Here is a 19,703-nt window from a genome sequence, read left to right as displayed (position 1 = left end):
CCTGAGGTCATTACTTAGGGTTGGGGTTAGTGGGTCATTGGTTTATGGGGTCACATTTGCGGGGGCGGTGTGGGGGCTACAACCGGATCATGCATTTAGTTAGCTGGTTAATGCCCCCTCGATTGGTGGTGGCCGGCTTCTGCCTGCTTTTGGCTCGCGAAAATAATCGTAATAATGAATTTCACTTATGTTTCATGTCTGCGCGAAATTAAATGTAGCAAAAATGTTTATGGCATGTCGCCTGGCTGGCTGCTCGCCGCCTGTTGGCTGGCACTCTCTTTGTGCTCATTTTCTATTTATTTTCTATTTTCTTTCTGGGCCACGCGAGGTAATAGTTAGCCGAAATTTTGTGACAAATGATGCTTTATTTTTGCCCCTTTCGCGGGTGTGCCCTGCCCTATAATTAAATGGAGGAACCCGCGCGCCACCCTCCCTTTTCGGAAGGTGCCCTGAAAGTGGGTCACGTGTGCCAAATGTCCCCCTACCCCCGCGCATCGAAGTGGTGCCACATTTGCATGAAAAATACGCCCCCAACATGCATATCTCTCAGTCAGTGCTCGCTGAAATTGCTCAAAAATTACTGCATATTATGGCGGGAGCAAAGAAAGCAATGCAAATGGTTGGTGCTCTTTATGTGTGAAGCGATTATGAAATTTGTTATGACTGGGTAGACACTCGTGTCGCGTTGAGGTGGAGTGTGCCACAGAGGTGCCATTGCAAGCGGAATTGCATCTCATGAATGCCAGAACAGTGGAAATTATGGAAGGAATGGCCACCAAACCCGGTTCTCGCCTGTTCTGTCGTTCCCCCATTAAACTCCGATTGTGTCTGGCATTCCTCAAAGCCATAAAAGCAAAAGATCAAAGCTCTATAAAGTGTCTATAAAGTGTCAAAAATTGCTTGGCATACAAATCAACAAAAACCGATGGAACAATAGGCTGGAAACGTTTTCAATTTCATGCATGTGCCGCTTGTAAATCTATCGAATAAAATATGAATAATAATATGAGGAATTTCGGACCTTTGGCAGGCGGCGTCACTTGAGGCGTCACTTGAGGCATCAAGAAATCAAAGGGAAACTTTTTCATTAATAAACTAAACCGGACAATGCCCAGTCGAGTTCTGGACAGCTTACTGACACGTTGAGGCCATCGAGATGGACTCCAAATGGAATCTCTCCTCTTGGCATTTTGCTGGGCAATGCCCAAATTTGGTGATCGGAGATGACACTTCCCTGCAGACCGACGACACGTACAAATGGCAACAGCAGCAGCACTCCTTCATTCAACATCGGGCTGACATTTTGCAGCCGTAGTCGATGGTGCATTTTGCTATGCAAAATAAATATAATGAAAATAAACAAAAAGCGGGAGAAGTTTATTTACACGAAGATCTGTCGAGTCAGCGACTCTCGTACGTACTCGTACATAAATCTTGCATCGAGTCTGCCCAAAATGATGGCAAGTGTCAAAAGTCAACAACCAAATGTCACGTTTTGTTGTTTTGCTTTTAGTTTATTTATTTCTGAATTTCCCTCCCCCCGCCACGCCACCCAAACATCTTCAATAACGAAAAGAGAAGCACAAACAAATTCGCCGCCTCAGTAAGCAATTGACATTTATTAAACAACAAAAACCACAGACAGTCAAAGCTTTTGGAGGAGTGCAGCACTTGTCGGAATAAATGCACAAATTTGGTTACTATTTCGGATGTTTGTGGTTGCTTTTTCTCTCGCTTGTCAAAATAAGACACTGGCCCATAAATTGACAAATTATTCCCATTAATTTCTGGACATTTTTATTGCCATTGCCGTCGCATCTCCTCCGGCAGCCTCTCCTCCTGCTCACATCTGGGCATCTGATCATTAATTCCGAAGACAAGCAACGAAATTTCTGTTTAGTGCAACTCAATTACTTTGAGTGGCCAATTTCCATCTCCTTCTGGTACTATTATGTTTTGGGGGTCTGCCGACACTTGACGTAGAAATTTCAAATTAATGGCTTCATATTTTATGTGTTTTAATGCGATGGGTCAGCGCGGAGCAGGCAGCTCTAGAGTGGGTCATATTATGCAATGGGGAGCAATAAAAAATGGTAACTAAATTACTGGTTTTTAAAGTTCACTGGGGGTCGACTTTCATTCGGGCTGAGCTCCAGACGTAACGTAATTAGAGGGTGACAACAGAACACACTCGCACTTTGGTTTCTTTTTCTCGTTGTGCATTGTCCGAAAACTTCTCTGTGAGTCAGTGGATTTCAGCCAGCTCCTTCGATTTGAAATGTGATCTGGTATTGAGTTGCTGTTTGGAGGTTTTCCAGTACGAATACTTGCCTTACCTACACCACAATTATTCAGGGCAAAATCACGAAAGCCAGCTCGAGGCCAGAGCAACCCGAACAGAGCTCGGCCAAAGACATCTTCGTCAGACAGACACCACAGCATTGAGTCTGACATTTTTGTTTCAATGGCATTAATAGAAATTGCAGATTTGTATCTCAGATATCGGGTGGGTGTCGCACCAATGACAAACGCTATAAAAGATCTTGGGGTTTTTTTCTTCAATTGAAATCAATGCAAAATCAAGCAATCGATTTCCGAGGCGTGTAATTGTTGGAATGAATTACAATTGACGCCCAGCGCACAATCGCCAATTGTGTCTGTATCTATGAACGTCTCAATTGATTTGTCATTTAAATATGAAAGAGAACAATGAGGAATTGTGGCCGTCAGCAGCGACACCTTTTCAACGGTACGGTCTAAATTTAGTCACAGCCTTGCGGCGGCTTAGGTGGGTTCAAAAAACTTTCGCTTATCAAATTACGCCCAGACCCAGACCTAACCCGTGGCCCGACTCTTTGGGTCTCTCTCTGTCTCTCAACTCTTGGCTTTCTACACAAATTGCAAGAGTCAAACAGGCAGAGAAATGGCAAACCCAAAAAGTGCATTTAATGACAGCCAGACAGTTTGACTGACTGACTGACTGAGTGAATGCCTGCTCGAGTCTGCAGCAAAAAGAAGGGCAAAAAGCAGGCAACGCAAACGACTTAACAAGCAGACAACAGCGAAATACTTTTTGAAATATAGAAAAACTCCAGAAAAGCCCCAAAACTGAACTCTAACTCTTCCACTTCCACTCCCACTCCCACTGTCGTGAACCGGCAACTGTCGAGTTTGATGAGGAAAGCGAATGCTGTAAATTATCATTTTATGACAGAAAAGTTTTAAAAGCCAATAAATTTAACTGCGGATGGAAAGCACCCAGGCCAGGCCGAGGAAAAACATGAAGAAAAAACATAATGGAAAAGAAAATGGTAATGGGAATCTAGGAACTGTCGATGGTACCTTGAAATGTGGGAACCTGTTCGAGCTATCGACTAATTGTGAGCGATGCTTCAACGAGTATACCTGCAGCACAGTCCACGCTGTCATTATGCCTCTATTCATAAGGCAACTTATCAAACAAACTTAACCTTTTCGCTGCACTTGCCCTACCTCAGGGGTGGCTTCCCGAGTTGTGTAGACTGTCGAAAGGGTTTAGGGAGGATTATTATGCATATTGAAGGCGACTGGCAAATGCACAACGAGCCATAAAGCAGGTGAGGGGTCGGAAAGGGTTCGTAATTGGCCATGACTTTGGGTTTCCAAGTTTTTATGCCTGTCAGCCGTTGCACTTGGGGGAATGGGAACAGGCAACTGGGAATGGTTTTTTGGGGGTTCTACAATTGGTTCTGGCTCCAGAGCGGTTCTACCTGGAAGACTCTTTACGACCCAATGGGGGAAGTAGAAAATATGAACAAAGTTTTTGGGCTTTTGATGACGCCGCTTGTCGTCGCGCAGTCGAGAACCAACCGCCTTGACAATGAAATCTGCTAACTGCCATGGACTCTGGACTGACTGGTCTGGTGCTTGGGCTGGGTTCGTTTTATGGTCTGTGCCCTGACATGTCATTGATATTGCGGGGGCGTTTCTCTCTCTCTCTCTGCCATTTATCGAACAGTGCTTTGCGCTTTATTTATGGTGTGCACTTGGAATGCGCACTGCTCACTGCCGATGCTTTATTATTTATTATAATGATATTTCTTTGACTTCTCGTTGTGGTTGGCTGCTTACCGGTCCACACCCCCCGCGGCGGTTAAAGGGTTAAAAGTCAAGGGCTTAAATCGTGCTTCCGCCACCAAATTCAACAACCTTTTGTTTTGAATTCGTATTTTAATACTTTTTCTTTTCTTTACTTTTGCAGTTGGCCCCAACAACCAAAACAAATGCAAATGTGCGCCCCAGAGACAAATCACCCCGAAAGTTATCAATAGGTAAAACATTGGAGGAGTGGAGAAGTGGAGAGAACTCAACCGGTTAAGCGGTTAAGCGGGCTACCATTCTTGGATAAGTATCTTGTTCTGGATACAATCGACAATACACACAAATATCACCACCATGTTGGATCGATGCGAAATGCCGGTAAGTCGGTTTTAATCACAGTTTAAATCATTAAATTCAGGCTTGAATAAATATTAAAGAAACAAATTTTGGTGTCTCCTTACTTTCAATTTGAAGTATTTTCAATCTAAAACTTAATCAAATTTCCCATATAACAAAATCTCTAAAATAAAATTTAAAACATGAACAAAATTTGAATTTTCTCTCATATATACAAATTTCAATAAATATAAAAAAATAAATAAATATTGTAAAATGAAGTGGAACTCGAATCGGAGGCGTACAAACATCAGACGCTTCATCAGCCTCTATTTGGGGCATCGATTCTCGGGCTACGATATCCTCAAAGAGGAATATCTCAATAGCTGCGGTTCGGGAGAATGCAAATGTTTCATGGAACTCGTTTCGTCTGCTCCACAGATCCAGCTGGACAATGAGAAGCTGCGACGCGATGTGCGGCTCTCCAGCTCCCGCCTGGACCTGCCTCAGCTCTGCAATGGGACGCGGCGTGGCCTGGATGGCCACAACAACCATGTGGCAGTGAATGAGGCGGTCACCACAACGACGTCCCTCAATGGCAACAGCAACAACAACAACAACAACAACATTGGCTCTCCCGTTTCCTCGTCGACCACCAACAGCAGCAACGGCGGCAACGAGCGCGGCTCATCCACCAAGTCCAACAGCAGCAGCGGCAGCGGCAGCTCCGGCAACTCGGCCAGCAGCACTGGCAGCGCCGAGCTCAAGTGCAACACGCCCATGACGCCATCTGGTAAGCAAAAACCAAAGCCAAAAGTATCCCAAATGGGGAGTGCGAGAGAGTGTGGGAGGATAGCCTTCAATGGGAAGTGCGGAAGAAGCCATCATGGGTATGGCACTCTGGGGCTGCCGAATGCCTGGCTGAAGCTCAATGCCAATTAGCAAAGGATGAGGATGCCCTACAGCTGGACCACTGCTCCTCTTCTGCTCACTAATTAATTTTATATAATTTTGTAGAAAATAAAACTGGCATTGAGGTCAGGGTCAATGGGGGGGATTTTAGAGTGCTGCGTTTGCCACATGGGAGAATTCTTAATTGCCTTTTCTATTCACAAATGCAAAAAGGGAATGCAAATGTGTGAAAAAGCAAACAAAATCTAAACCAAATATCACTTAAAACATTTTAATTATCCCCCAAATATCTCTAATATTTCCATTTCTCTACACAGAGCTGGTGAAGAAGTTCCGCAACTACCTGACCGATCTGGAGTTCGAGGAGCTCAAAGTGTACAAGGAGGTCTGGTACTTTGGCCAGCACGCCAGCAAGAACTACAACAAGCCCGCCCCCACAGCCAACACCACAAATCTGGGCTATGACGATGATAATGGCAACTATAAGATCGTAAGTGAATCACCGATTTATCCCGTACAATCATTACTAAGTAGACTTCTCTTTACTCGCAGATTGAACACGATCACATAGCCTTTCGTTACGAGATTCTGGAGGTAATTGGCAAGGGCAGCTTCGGGCAGGTGATCCGCGCACTGGACCACAAGACAAACACACACGTGGCCATCAAGATCATAAGGAACAAGAAGCGCTTCCTCAACCAGGCCGTCGTTGAGCTGAACATACTCGACGAGCTGCGCGAGAAGGATGCGGATGGATCTCACAATGTCATCCACATGCTGGACTACACATATTTCCGCAAACATCTATGCATTACCTTCGAGCTGATGAGGTGAGTCGAGTGCCAGTCACGTTTCTCTCAGCTGTGACGTCAATGCAGATTAACCTTTGCCTTCAGCTTTGGCTGACAGTCACGAAATACTACACAATACTCGACTCTGGTTGAGTCTTCAATTAAAAGCGCGTATAACTCGCATTTCTATTAACATACTGCCAATTATTTGTGCCAACTTTCGTTGCGTGTTGGCTGGCCATCAAATTGTGGCTATTATTAATTTCCATGCTTCCAAGTGCCTAGCACGCATTCGAATGGATGTTGCTTCGAACTTTTCAAAGTCCTTTTTGCCTCACATATGCGATTGCTTCATTGTTCCACAGTTAAGTTTTATTGCTATCGTGTACGTGTATGTTATGGTTCGGTTCTGTTTATGGTCTCTTTATAAATGCTCATAAGTGGAACTCTTAATTTTATAGACGAAGTATGTACAGTGGGCTATAATTCAGATCGCACTCCCCCCGCTCTAATGCGATTTCCTACCAACATTTTCCGGGCAAACTGTAAACAATATAAATTTCTATTTAATTTCCTGCCGCAATTTTACATGCCACAAAAGCGCAAACAGGCGGCAGACGCAGACACAATCTGAATCAAGTGCACCCACCGCAGGCGGCGCTCGGCTATCAATTTCAATTTGAGCGTTGAATGTTGTGTGTGTTGTGTGTGGCCTACTTGCAGGCGCAGTAACCTGCGGCACGCCTCCTTTGGGCATACGAGTGTGTGCCGTCCGACCTGTTGTTGCACCCTTGCACTGGGCATGTTCTTTGATGGATCAGATGGATCAGCAGGGGCATGTCGTAGAAATCTAATTGATTGGCATGCCCTGAGCCCGAACAGGGAACATAAGGTGTTGATATTACAGCGGGTCTGGGACTGGGACTGGGACCGGAACTCACTGCATGTGGGCATGTCAAAGTTTAGACAGCGAGCAACGCAAATATGGTAAAAATAATACTCGTTGCAAATACATCATGAGCTGAGCAGCACGCGATGCAACAGCCATACTGGAAGTTGGTGGAAAGCGAACATCGAAGGTCGTCCTGTTTTGTGTTGTGTGTTTCCCTCTCCGGTGCCTCTGACATTTCCGTCAGTCGCCGGTGACTAATTTGTCTTAATTGCCAGCCTACAAAAGTTTTTCGCTCTTTGCATTTTGAGGCTACATCCAGTTGACATTTTAGAGCACTGATTTGGGGGGTCTCTAAATTCGAATGGGCTAGTGGCACGCCATCGGGGAAGTGCCCTGCCCCCTCTCTAATTGCAGACAACACTCGGCAATCGATGGAGCAACCGAATTGAATCGTTTACTTCATCATCCATCCATCGCCTGGACGGAAATTTAATTAATTATTTGCCTTGCAACTAATTAGCCGCAAAATCGTTGCTTTTGCTTGTTTCTTCGAGGACGCACTTGTTCTTTTTTTTGTGCTTTTCCCCTGAAGAAGTTTTCCCGCAATGAGAAAACTTTGTCCGAGTGAGGTCCGAGGAGGCAATACGGCTCTGGGGTGTGGCGTGGAGGGAACCGCATTGACAACCCGGTGGCAAGTTTTAAAGTTTGTTTTGAACGAGTAAACAAATTGTATGCTAAGTTTTACGTAATTAAATTTACGTGCACGCAATTTAATTTGCATGCCTCTCATGAAAAATTCCCATGGCCAAAGACAGATTTAGTTTGGCTGATTGGATTAGTGGGTTAGGACTAAGAAAACATTTTTGGGGCTGTATGGTAGGAGGATAGGAATGTCTGCAAATGTTTAAGGTTCACTTGAGCCAAGGAATGTTCTTTGAAAGATTTACAGATCAAAGAAAATTAGTACAAATAATGCGGAATTTACTGAAAGGAGAGAGAGAGGAAAGCAAAGTGAGCATCATAAAGCATCAAAAAAATTACTTCCCTTTTGAATTCTGGCAAAAATGATGGTACGCCTTTGAGCTACAGCAGTGTACTCGCTGAATACCGGCTACAGCCATTGCCTTTCGACTAGCACAAGTAAAATTTACGCTTTGTGGAAGTCCCTCCATGGCAGGGAAGCTCAGCCAAGCTGATTAACTAATTAGCAGGCTGCTCTTACACGAGCTCAGAGGGGCAGAGGGGCAGAGGTGCCTCTGCAAATATGAAACCTAATCTGTGACTGTGTCCCCAAAGTGACACACACACTCCCACTCATTCAAGGACTTAATTTCGCAAAAAGGACAGAGAGCAGCAGCGCACTGCGGAGGATGGTAAAAACTAAATTGACGTCAAGTGACACATTTTCGCACAGACACACACACAATGCCGGGCAAACATTTGGATGGTTTTCCTTCCATTCGACCCTGGCAGGTGGCAGCTTCAGGCTCGCCTGGGACTTGTTTAAGCATTATGAGCCACATAATTCACAGCGACAGCGATAAAATGGGAGCCACCAAAGTGCCAAAGACAGCGAGCAAGAGGGCGGCCACACACAGATCATACGGGGCGCCTATAACTATGCAGCATATTGTCCCAACGACGATGACGCCGCTTTCTCGCCAAGAACATGGCACTGCTGCCCTGTGGATGTGGCCAAGTTTCTGGCCCTGTCACCGTGTGGGTGTGCGCCTGAAGGCACATAAATTGCAGCCTAATGTTGCCTGGGGGGAGGCAGCGTAGCGGGAGAGGAGTCCTCCATGCCCGCTCTCTCGGCGCTTGTTGTTCGTTGGTTGTTGGCCATGTCATGTGTCAAGATTTAATTTCAATAATCTATGGGGAATTAATTTTGTTTGCTTTTTGAAATGGAATTTAAATACAGGATAACCGAGGATATCCAAAATCCAGAGACAATCCCTCAGGCCAAAGCAGAAGTTTCATGGCTTCTCTGCAGGCCCTTTAAATCCTTAAATGTTGTCGTTATTTATGAGGAATTAATTCTGATAAATTCACTTTTTGAATGGATTTAAAATTGTAAATGTAAATGGAAATTAAATTATGAATTCATTGAAAATACCTTTTAAAATCAACGCATAAATCAAAGTTAATTAAACTATTGAAAGGCTTTCAACTGCCTCCGGAATGGGTTGCTTCCTGTTGGTCCAAAGTGCCGACAACACCTGCGCTTGTACTCGTGCTGGTGAATGCATATGCACCATGTGAACATTTAAATTAAATTGGAAATTTCCCTTTTTTATGCGTTTTGTGACCCACTTTATGGGCGCCCGCACACCCACTGCCAGTCCATCCGCCTCAGAGCCGATCAATAGCAAACAGATGCAGCCACATGCTCGTCCTCTTCCTGGTCCTAGTCCCTGTCCTGTCGTCGGCCATGTAATTGACTATTTCTGACAGGCTGCCTCCCTGCGTGTGGCAGTGACATCCGCCCCTGAAGGGAGACGTGGACGCGTCATCGCCGTCACTTGGGTTTCATTCTGGGAAAAATAAAATGTACCAACTGAAATGATTTTTAATTAAAATGCAACATGCGGCATGGGGCATGGGGCATGGGGCATGCAGGGGCGTGGTCATGCAAATGAGCAGAGTCCTGCAAGTCAACTTTTTTAAATTAATTTTTGCACTTAGTGCGCGTGTAAATTGCAATTAGAGGAGGATGAGGACGGAGCAGCAGGGACGACAGAGATCCTGTTGTGGATTGAGTTACCCAGAGAATAAACCCAGCACGACTGTCTACGTAGATGTTGATGTAGGTTATTATTATGCCGTGCCATGGCACAGTAATTACAGCTAATTGACATTTCCCGAGCATTGGGTTTGTTTGCCATCGCCCAACGGGAGGTTGCCAGGACGAGGCAGGAGCAGTAGCAAGGCCAAGGCCAAGTTATTTGCCATCTGATGAAAGGTAAAGTAGCTACTACTTTTCTACTCCCCACACACTCTCTCTCTCTCTGGTGGAATGTCTCTTGCAGCTCTGTGATTATTAATGGTTGGGTTCTGCCGACTGTCACAGGACCGTCGAATAATTAAAATGCCACACAACGAATAGAAACGAGAGATATTTTGTTTGGGATTAAGGCCTTGGGCCGTCAAGCCAAGGTCGAGCCACGGCACAGAGTCCCAGCCAACGTCCCACAGATTCAGGGACAGAGCATCATTAATTCAGGAGGCTTTTTCGCCTGTGTTCCGTGGTTTAAGCTGCTCAACTCGAATATTTATGGTTATTTAAGGGAAAATTATATGAAATAGGATTTACTTTCAATATTTTCCAGGAATATTCTTTAATATTTAATGAAATTTCACGGCAATCGATATCCCCTAATGTATTCCACCTACTGCTCCACTCACGCGGTGGAATTTTTTATGCAAATCAGGACACCAGCACAGATAGAGGCCTCCTAGTCCGGTCCCAGTCTTCGCTTGTCAATCAATTTCAAGGCAATCTTTTCACTTTCCCCAAGAAAACCAATTTCGAATTTATGCTGAAACTTGCCTAAAAGTTTCCCGGCGCAAAAGGTGACACAGTTCTCGGTGCGGCGACAAGTTCATTTGTGGCCAATTGACAGCCCTGAAATAAGCCATGAAAAATGTGTTTTGCTCCTCGTATACTCGTATCCGCAATCCCCAAACCGTCGTGTCGGTGACAGATACACAGATACTCGTACACGTCGTACAGATTGAGTTAGAGATATTGAATAGACCTTCGAACTTGATGTTGTTTATGGTGGGCGTATTCTTATCCATTCTGTTCACTTTCACTCTCTCTGCCCCTCTATTTTCCTGCCCTTTGGGTGTGCTAAATGCAGGCATTAGTGGCTCGTTACAGTTGCATGTTGCAGCTGCAGTAGCATCGGGGTGCAGGGTGCAGGGCGCTGGAGCAAATCAATCAAATTACCAACGGAATTTCGGCACGGAAAAAAGCGCCCAGCCCGCCCCACCAGCCGGTGCCACAGCCTGTGCGCCAGCCATTCTCAAGTTCATGGCAGATTCACGGACTTTTGACATTGGTTCTATGTGGCATGTCATAATGCAGTTACAATGTGCATTCCAGCAAGCATACGAGTACGAGTATGTACTGGGCCGATTGAAATTATGACATTTTGATGATTTTCTTATTGGTTTGTTATATGCCCGAACCCGGCCCGACCCTGTCCCGGTCTGTCTGCCAATAGTTGGCCAGCAAAATCAATGGCAGTCCATGCTTTAAAGCACTTTAAGCTTGCCATTTTGGCATTTCGCAGTGCCTACTTTCAGGCGCCTGTGCATTGAAAAAGTTTTCAAATTAAAAGCCCCGTGACCTTTGCGGTGTGGTGTGCGCTCTCGCTACTCTACAGTCATCCATGCCCTGCCATTATGTGGCTTAAGGGGGAAGACAAATGGCCTTGACGCCTCTTTTTAAACCCAATCAGCTTAGCGGGCTTTTAGGCGCACTTAGCAGCTCGTATGTAGATACACAAATGTGTGCTCGAGGGAAAAGGAAAAGCGCAGAAATGGCGGCTGACATAAATTTTAATTGGATTACCCCATAAACAAGTTGTAGAACATGGCTTTAAGCCTCAATTTCTACATATTTGCGTGGGATGGGTGCATATATTCAGCAACATTCATGTTCCTTCTCTTTAACCTTTCACATTCATCAACTTTGACCTGACACCCACACACACACACATCCGCCTTTCATGCCATCGCCAGTTATTGCTTTCGGCATTCGCAATCTCTCTACACACACACATATATGGGTCAAGCCTGTCAAAGCAGCACTCACGAACAGGCGATGAAGTTATTGATAGCACTTTCGGTTCCTTCGGATAATATTCGCAGCTCCAGGGCAGGCGACTTCATAAGTTTAGCATTAGAAAGAGGATGAATGGAAGAAAATCTGTAGCAATTTATGGAATATTCAGGAAAAGAAGAGATGAAACTCTGTGGTTGCCACAGAAACTCATCAATCATCTGTGCCCATGACCATGATGTGTCATCAATTGACCAAACTTTCCCATTGATCAACTTTTGGTTATTCCTCGCAGATGGGAGGTGGGTCGCAGTTTGGTTGTCTCTTTGGTGGTTGCATTGACATTGAGGAAGTCGAAAGCAGCTCCTTTGTTATCAGTTAATTAATCGCCAGAAATCGCAGAAACTGCGAATGCAAAAACCCATTCAGGAAACACAGCAAATGGGTTGACAAAACAAGATACAAATGGGGGGCAAGTACAGTGGTTGAAACATTTTAGAAACTGAAGTCGTTGTACCTTATTATTCTTTCAATAATTTAGTGCTGGATGAGATCTTTAATTTGCGATTTCCTAATCTTTGTTTTGCCTAATTTGAGTGGATGGAAGTCTGCGAATTGATTGCTTGAATGCCAGTGTGCTTTTGCTCTTTTTTGCTCCATCGTTGTCTGTTGGCTGCTCCGACATTGTCCATAAGGTTGTTCCGACCTCACCTGCTGACGTCGAACGGCAGAATGTTGAATGAACCTAAATTCGTGCCCGACATGCAATGGAAATTAATTCAATACATGTTGCCCTGTGTTGTCGGTGCACCAGGGCGGGCTTTAAGCGGCACAGCCGTCATTTCACTTGCCTCCGTGCAGGAGTACAAGGAAAGGACTCCACTAACTCCCAATCTCTATCCCTCTCTCTTTGTCTTTGCAGCTTGAACCTGTATGAGCTGATCAAGAAGAACAACTACAATGGATTCAGCATGAGTCTGATTCGGCGCTTCTGCAATTCGATTGTGAAGTGCCTGCGACTGCTCTACAAGGAAAACATCATTCACTGTGATCTCAAGCCGGTAAGTATTTAATCAGTTTATCCTCTTTGAATATCCCTCGTCTTACGCAGAGCTTTCTGTACTTTCTGTAGGAAAACATCTTGCTCAAACAGCGCGGCAGCAGCTCCATCAAAGTCATCGACTTTGGCAGCTCCTGCTACGTGGATCGCAAAATCTATACGTACATCCAGTCGCGATTCTATCGCTCCCCGGAGGTGATTCTAGGCCTGCAATATGGCACCGCCATTGACATGTGGAGCTTGGGTGAGTCCAATTTTAATTAGAAACATTCTGCCGGGTGGAACGTCATGAAAGTTTAAACGCTGCTCTGCATTTGGCACTCAAATTTATTGCACACTCTCTGGCCCCATAAATACCCATAGATATTGTGGGAAACTAATCAAATATTAAGCATTCTATGGTGTACACCTGCTATTGCTAGAGCTTCTATGGCTGTGGGTTTGTGGGTCACGCCCGCTCCCACTCCCACTTCCACTGCAAATTTCCGTCGGTTCAATCGACTTGGCCAAGTCCCGCCCAGAGCTCAGTCGAGTGTAGCAACACGCACCATGCCAATTAGCAGCAACAGGCAAAGGCTGTAAAGGACCTCCAGACGGGACAAAGAGAATATCGGCAGAGGTGGCGGACACTCAACAAGTGCCCCCACTTGAAGTTTATGTATACAATAATTTTGCCCAGCGCAGGCCCCACTCTTGGCCCCACTTGGAATGGCACTTCCTGGCCACCACGCTCATCCTTTTAGCGCCCATTTCCGACCACACAGCCACGTCCGGTCAGCGTTAGGAAAATATCGTGGGCTCCTGCCAGAGAGAAACAGCAACAAAAGACTCATTAAATGTGCGCAGGACGTGGGACGAGGGAGGTAGGAGGTTAGAGGTTGAACGACTGAAGCCGGAGCCTAATAAAAACCATCTCGGTTTATTTTTAGCCGCTGTCTTGGCCTGCTTCACGTGTGTGTGGTGTGGCCATGTGTGTGTCCGTGTGCTTGGTTATCTGAGCACACCCGAGCGGGGAAGGGAAATGGGTTACGTGTTGAATAATGTCAGCTCTTAACAAATTCCAAGTGGTCTCTGTTCTGTGCTCCTCGGTTCTCCATTGAAGCAACTGTAACATATGTATGTGAGGCGAGAGTATCTATGTACATACGTGTGGGTTTTGATTGCTTTGAGCTTCATTAGATAAAGTAGGTCGCAGGCTGCTCTGTTTGAACAGGGAAGAGCTTTAGTAGGTCTGCCCTCAAAGCAAAGCATTATTTTTACCCACACTGTTTGCTCAGCGGTTATCGACATCAATTACATCTTCAATAAATTGACTGGCAATAGCAGTTCAAAGAAATTGGTTGAGTCAGAAGGTACAGAAACAAACCAAAGTCATTCATTTAGCAATATTTGCTGTGACATCTCGCCCCATGAGTCAGCAGCCTCCGTCAATGCAGTCCATTAGAAAGTGCAGTGGAAATAAATATTGCAAATAATGGACACGGACAGGACACGTGCCCGGCACAGAGTCAAGGTCAATGCGCTTGTCTGACCGCCCGAAAAATGCGTCAAACCCCGCCGAAAATCAATACTAATTTGGCTGTCTCTTTCTCTCTCTTGCAGGCTGCATTCTGGCCGAGCTATACACGGGTTTCCCGCTCTTTCCCGGCGAGAACGAGGTGGAGCAGTTGGCCTGCATTATGGAGGTGCTGGGACTGCCGCCGAAGGTGCTCATCTCGGTGGCCAGGCGTCGGCGTTTGTTCTTCGACTCGAGGGATGCGCCGCGCTGCATCACAAACACCAAGGGGCGGAAGCGGGCGCCGGGCAGCAAGTCGCTGGCCCAGATTCTGCACTGCCAGGATCGGTACTTCATTGACTTCCTGCAGCGCTGCCTGGAGTGGGATCCCGCGGAGCGCATGACGCCCGACGAGGCGGCCCATCACGAATTCCTACAGCCCTCCGCCTCCAGTCGCCATCGCAGCTGCCGCATGTCGAGCAGCTCCTCCAGCTCGGGCCTCAACAGCGTCTCCCAGAAGTCCTCCTGCTACAACTTTGCAGAGATCTCGCCGGGCAGCGGTGGGCCCGTGGTGGCCTCCATCACCAGCACCACTGCAGTCAGCAATGCGGCCATCACCACCACCAAGTCCAGGCAGCCGCAGCAGCAGCCACAGCAGCAGAGTCACAGCCACAGCAATCACATCAACCACACGAGCCACAGTCATGCCCAGTCGAATGGACACCTGCCCGACATCAAGCTGAGCGCCGGCGACAAGTACAACAGCATGCAGAAGGTGGCGGTGCGCTCCAAGATCACCTCGAGCGTCTCCGATTTGGAGTCCGTGCAGCAGTACTCGCTGCACCGCATCTACGGGGGCGTGGGCAGCGGCAGCACCCACCACGTCTCCTCGGCGGCCACCAGGAAGCATCTGAACGGGGTCAGCAATGTGGGCGCATCTTCCAAGTACGGCAGCTCGACTCTGGCGCACAATCACCACAATGTGAGCCACCACAACGCGTCGACGGCCACGATTGCCACGGCAACCCATCATCACCATCACCATGCAGCCGTCGGCCAGCCGGCGATCAATGGAACGGCCAGTGGTGCCATGTCGCACTCTCAGTCCACTGGCGATGTCTCCGACAGAGCCATCTTTGGGAGAGCTTGACTCCGAGCCCGCCCCACCAAGCTGGAGCTCAAAAAATGCAAGCTGGTCAACATGATGGATTTCTGGAGCTAGAAGTGGCGTCCACAGCAGTGCGCAGCCGTCAAGGAGCGCGAGGAGGAGCAATAGCAGAACATGGAAAAGAACTAGGTTCCAGTTCTGGCCTAGTATAAGCTACATTGAAAGATGTAAATGTGCGCCCTGTATTTGTCTGTGAGCGCAATGCTGTTGTACTCCCACTTCCACTCCAAAACATAATCCCCCCACTCGAAATCGAAATATCTCTAGGATAGTCCCCTTGCGGTCCTTGCAGCACTTTGCAGTATTCTTTAAGTTTCCCCAAAACTATTTTATTTCGCTACTGCCATAGCCAAATGTATTCACGCCCCAAATCGTATTCTCCAAACCTCTCCCCCGAAAGTATTTTCTTCCCTCCATTTTCCAAACAGAACCGTGGCAAGGTGTTGCCCAGTTTCTGCTGCACGAAAAGTGTATTCAACATGAACAAAAATCACGAAAACAGAAGCCAGCTCAAAGGAACAACCATACCCTAAATGTAGTCTATAAGTTATGGCATATCCATACTAAACATAAGATGTAGCAAACATTTGTAACGATTCACCCAACGCATACCCAAATCCCCCAGTATCCCGATTCCCCAAACATGCATACATATGTACTCGTATACTCGTATTTTTAGGGTCACTTTGCGTGCGACTCAAATCTGTAACAATTTCATACAGCTTCCATGTCTTTTGCAACAGTATCAAGGCTGTTATTAGTTACATATGCAAAACTGAAATGTATCTATATACATACACATATTAATCTATGTATCTTTAATTGTAAATTTATTCGTAAGTTAGTGGCTCGGGGGTTGGGTTCGATTCGGCCAACCCACACATCACAGCGAACCCCCAATAAGCGTGTTGCATGATAAATTTTGCATGAGAATGAATGAAGTACTACGACCTTTGTATGTACACAACGAGTAACGGCCCATCCGCACGGAATACATGTCATAATTTAACGAAAAACGCATATTTAATAAAGATTTAGATTTACTATAACTCTAGGCATAGAAATCATTTGTGCAGATAAACCAACAAACCCATGGCCAATACCACAATAATTGGAAGAATTAAAATGGACAGAAAGGAATGTCGGTACAATAATTATAGAGAGCGCCACATCTTCATATATGTAAACCGTATTAGCGGAAGTAAATCAAGCAAATAAATACAATTTTATTCAAATTACAGTTTGTTCATTTTAAAGTAAAATAAAACAGTTTGGCCGCAGCCACTTGAGCTGGCTAAAAGTGTGTGTTTAACGAGTCTAGACTGTCGCTAGAGCGATGTTTGTAACCCCGTAATGCCGTAAGTTTAGATAACACTGTAAACAAATTGCAACTTTTGCTCATGACTTTTGGATATACCGCACTAGACTCTACAATATCTAATATTTACCATATAGAATGTACTCATCCGACTCGTAAAGTATCTATGTATAGAGCTGCGATCCTTGGAGCTTGTTTCGTATTATTTATAAATGTTTTGTCTGCCACTCGTCGTAACTCGTATATGTATGTACTCGTATATCCGATACTTTATTCAATGTATTATTATGTGTTTTATTATGGATTTTGACAGAAGTAAAACCAACAGCAAAGCCCTTGATTTACAAAGTGTGTTCGAATTTAACGTTTAGTCTTAATATTAAACTAAATGAAGGAAAACCATAAACATGGAAATTTACTTATAATTACAAAAATACATATACGTACGTACATATTATCAATTTTAAATTAATGAAGCATATTAGTTGTACAAAACGAGAAAGCGACAACATGTAATCAATTACAATTTCAACAAAAAAAGGAATAAATGAACAAAATTATGTACTCAAAATGGCAAGTTTTATTGGAAGGCCAGGAAACAATACAAATATATATATAAAAATATTTATTTGGATTTTAATGACTTGACATTGATGAGTTACAAGCAACAGAGAGTAACTGCTATCATTTTCGAACAGTCATATCAAGGATATCCTTTCGTATCCACTCATTTTGGAGGCATCTTCGCCCACTGTATAGATGTACGAGTACGAGTACTCTACGATGTGTAATATGTAGAGAGTAAATCAAACCCACGTCCGTTCCCTTGGCATACTTTTAGGCGTGCGCATGTAGCAAATTTTATGACAAAAAAATATTTTACACAAAAAACTAACGGTCGACTTTTCAGTGTCAAGAGAAGTTTTCCTTATTTCATATTTTACTCTGGCTCTGGGGTCTCTACTCTGGGTCTCTGGCATGTTAAGTAAGTGCATTGTTTAGTCAAATTTCCATCGACGCAGTCAATTGAATTCAAACGGAAGCTGTTATGGGTTATCAAACATTTTTATTCATTTTTCATTTATTTTATTATCGCCTCTTCTTCTTTCCCAACGATGGTGTCGGTAATAACGATTCCACGCGACACCATTTGGGATGCCCGGGGGGCTCTTAGCGTTGGTTCATTTAGTTTTTTGCTACTAATTCGATGGTATTTTTTGTATCTTTCTTGATGTTTGCGTTATTAATTTTTATGCAATTTCCGACAGCGTCTAAGCAGAGTTGCCAATTTCAGTGTGGAGCTAAGATTTGTATATTTTGTAAATTTTGTTTGCATTTAAAGCGGCATTTAGCGGCAATAACTTAAGGCGATCGTTCCACAAGAATTTTAATGTCCTTCAACCATTAGATAATTATCCAAAATGACTTGGAACCCTGAGCAAGCCCAAATAGAAACACTCAGCCCTACTGTACTGTATTGTACTTGAAGATCTTCGGTCAGTCATCAGCTTGACAGCTTCAAATGCACAGCGTTTTGTTTTCACTTTTGTCTTCCAAGTGGTGCGTGGGACTCAGGGGAAAGTAGAATTCTAAGTGCGCGCTACGGATCAGTAATATGACTTAATCCCAGATGCGCCGAAGAGCCAGCCTCATTCTTGAATGAAAAGTAAAAGTTGCCAGCTCACGATCACACCGAACCGATTCCCCCGATGAGGGGTTCGGCCCCAGCGAGTGATAAGCACAGGCCGCAAGCGTCATTGAGTCAAAGGTTTATTGACGTGCGGCCGCTGCGGTGGCTTCTTCAGCGCCTTTCTTCCTCATGATCCCCTCATGGATGTCGTCGACTGATGCCCACTTGTTGCCAGGTGAGGCCATCGCAGGTCGGGCTCGGATCGGTTCGTTTTGGTTTCGGGTCCGTGGCATGGAGCTGGAGTTGGAGGCTCTCCTCTCTCGAAGGCCGCTTCTGCTTCGACTTTGTCTGCCTCTTTTTCTCCGTTGTGTGTTTTTATATTTTTTCTTTCTTCTTCTGATTATTCGTCGCAAGGTGAAAGTCTTTCTCCCTCAAGCAGTTTGCTGTTGCTATTTGTAAAGCATTTAGTCTTTTTCGGTGTTTCAGTTTTTGTTGTCTGACTGTCTGGCAATCGGTTTTGTTTTTCGGTTAATCTTCGCCAGATATATGGCTGTCCATTGGTTACCCATTCATCATTATTTGCAGCTTGCCTTTGAAAGTGCAAATAATTTAGGCTCTAATCGAAGGTCATTTGAGAGAACTTTTCTCGCTGATCTCTGCCTATGGTTTTTCCTTTCTTTCTTGGAACTACCCATGAGGTCACTTGTTCACAAATTTTGTGAGAGGGAGCAGCTACTTTTATATCGTTTGCCATAAAAATAAATTGCAGGCACACATAAATGTCTTTGCCGGAGGCCAGAAACGCGGTTTAGGATATAGCGAGGGCAAGGCTTTGTGGATCATATAAAGATACTTACTTATAAAGATATTGTGGAATGATCCCACTACCAATTTAGAGTCACAAACATTTACACCCTCGGATGGATGTAATGGATTGAAGACAAAATCCCAACTGCCACTGGACATTTGTCTCTAATTGCGTTTGACCCTGGGAGCAAAATGTTGATGGCATGCCATTCAAAAAGTAGCGAAATTGGCAATTATCAATCAAAACTGGCGCTGTGTGTGGGAAGTAATTATAAAAACATGAACCTGAAGATACTCGCGAAGAGAGGGAAAGAGAGAGAAGAAAACCTGAAGTAGCCATGAAGAAAAAAGAAATTAAAAATCAAGTAATTAGAAATTGATTTGACAAGGGGTTAACTTCCTTTCCCGAATACATCGTACATCTC

The 19,703-nt window shown here is 45.0% G+C and overlaps 1 protein-coding gene across 2 annotated transcripts in view; it reads left to right on the top strand.

Annotated features, from left to right (window-relative positions):
- Positions 1 to 17,212, top strand: part of LOC117902715 (dual specificity tyrosine-phosphorylation-regulated kinase 2) — a 48,594-nt gene extending 31,382 nt beyond the window's left edge. For both annotated transcript variants that reach the window (XM_034814277.1, XM_034814278.1), the window contains 7 exons: positions 4,241 to 4,458; positions 4,858 to 5,209; positions 5,646 to 5,818; positions 5,881 to 6,158; positions 12,723 to 12,861; positions 12,933 to 13,104; positions 14,463 to 17,212. In XM_034814277.1, the coding sequence (XP_034670168.1) occupies positions 4,435 to 4,458; positions 4,858 to 5,209; positions 5,646 to 5,818; positions 5,881 to 6,158; positions 12,723 to 12,861; positions 12,933 to 13,104; positions 14,463 to 15,505 (2,181 nt within the window). In that variant the 5' untranslated portion in view covers positions 4,241 to 4,434 and the 3' untranslated portion in view covers positions 15,506 to 17,212. The remainder of the gene's footprint in view (positions 1 to 4,240; positions 4,459 to 4,857; positions 5,210 to 5,645; positions 5,819 to 5,880; positions 6,159 to 12,722; positions 12,862 to 12,932; positions 13,105 to 14,462) is intronic.
- Positions 17,213 to 19,703: the final 2,491 nt, after the last annotated feature.

This window comes from Drosophila subobscura, chromosome U, assembly GCF_008121235.1.
Source record: "Drosophila subobscura isolate 14011-0131.10 chromosome U, UCBerk_Dsub_1.0, whole genome shotgun sequence".
NCBI lineage: Eukaryota > Metazoa > Arthropoda > Insecta > Diptera > Drosophilidae > Drosophila > Drosophila subobscura.
The sequence above is the reverse complement of the archived record's forward strand: the minus strand, read 5'-3'. Positions and strand labels throughout refer to the sequence as shown.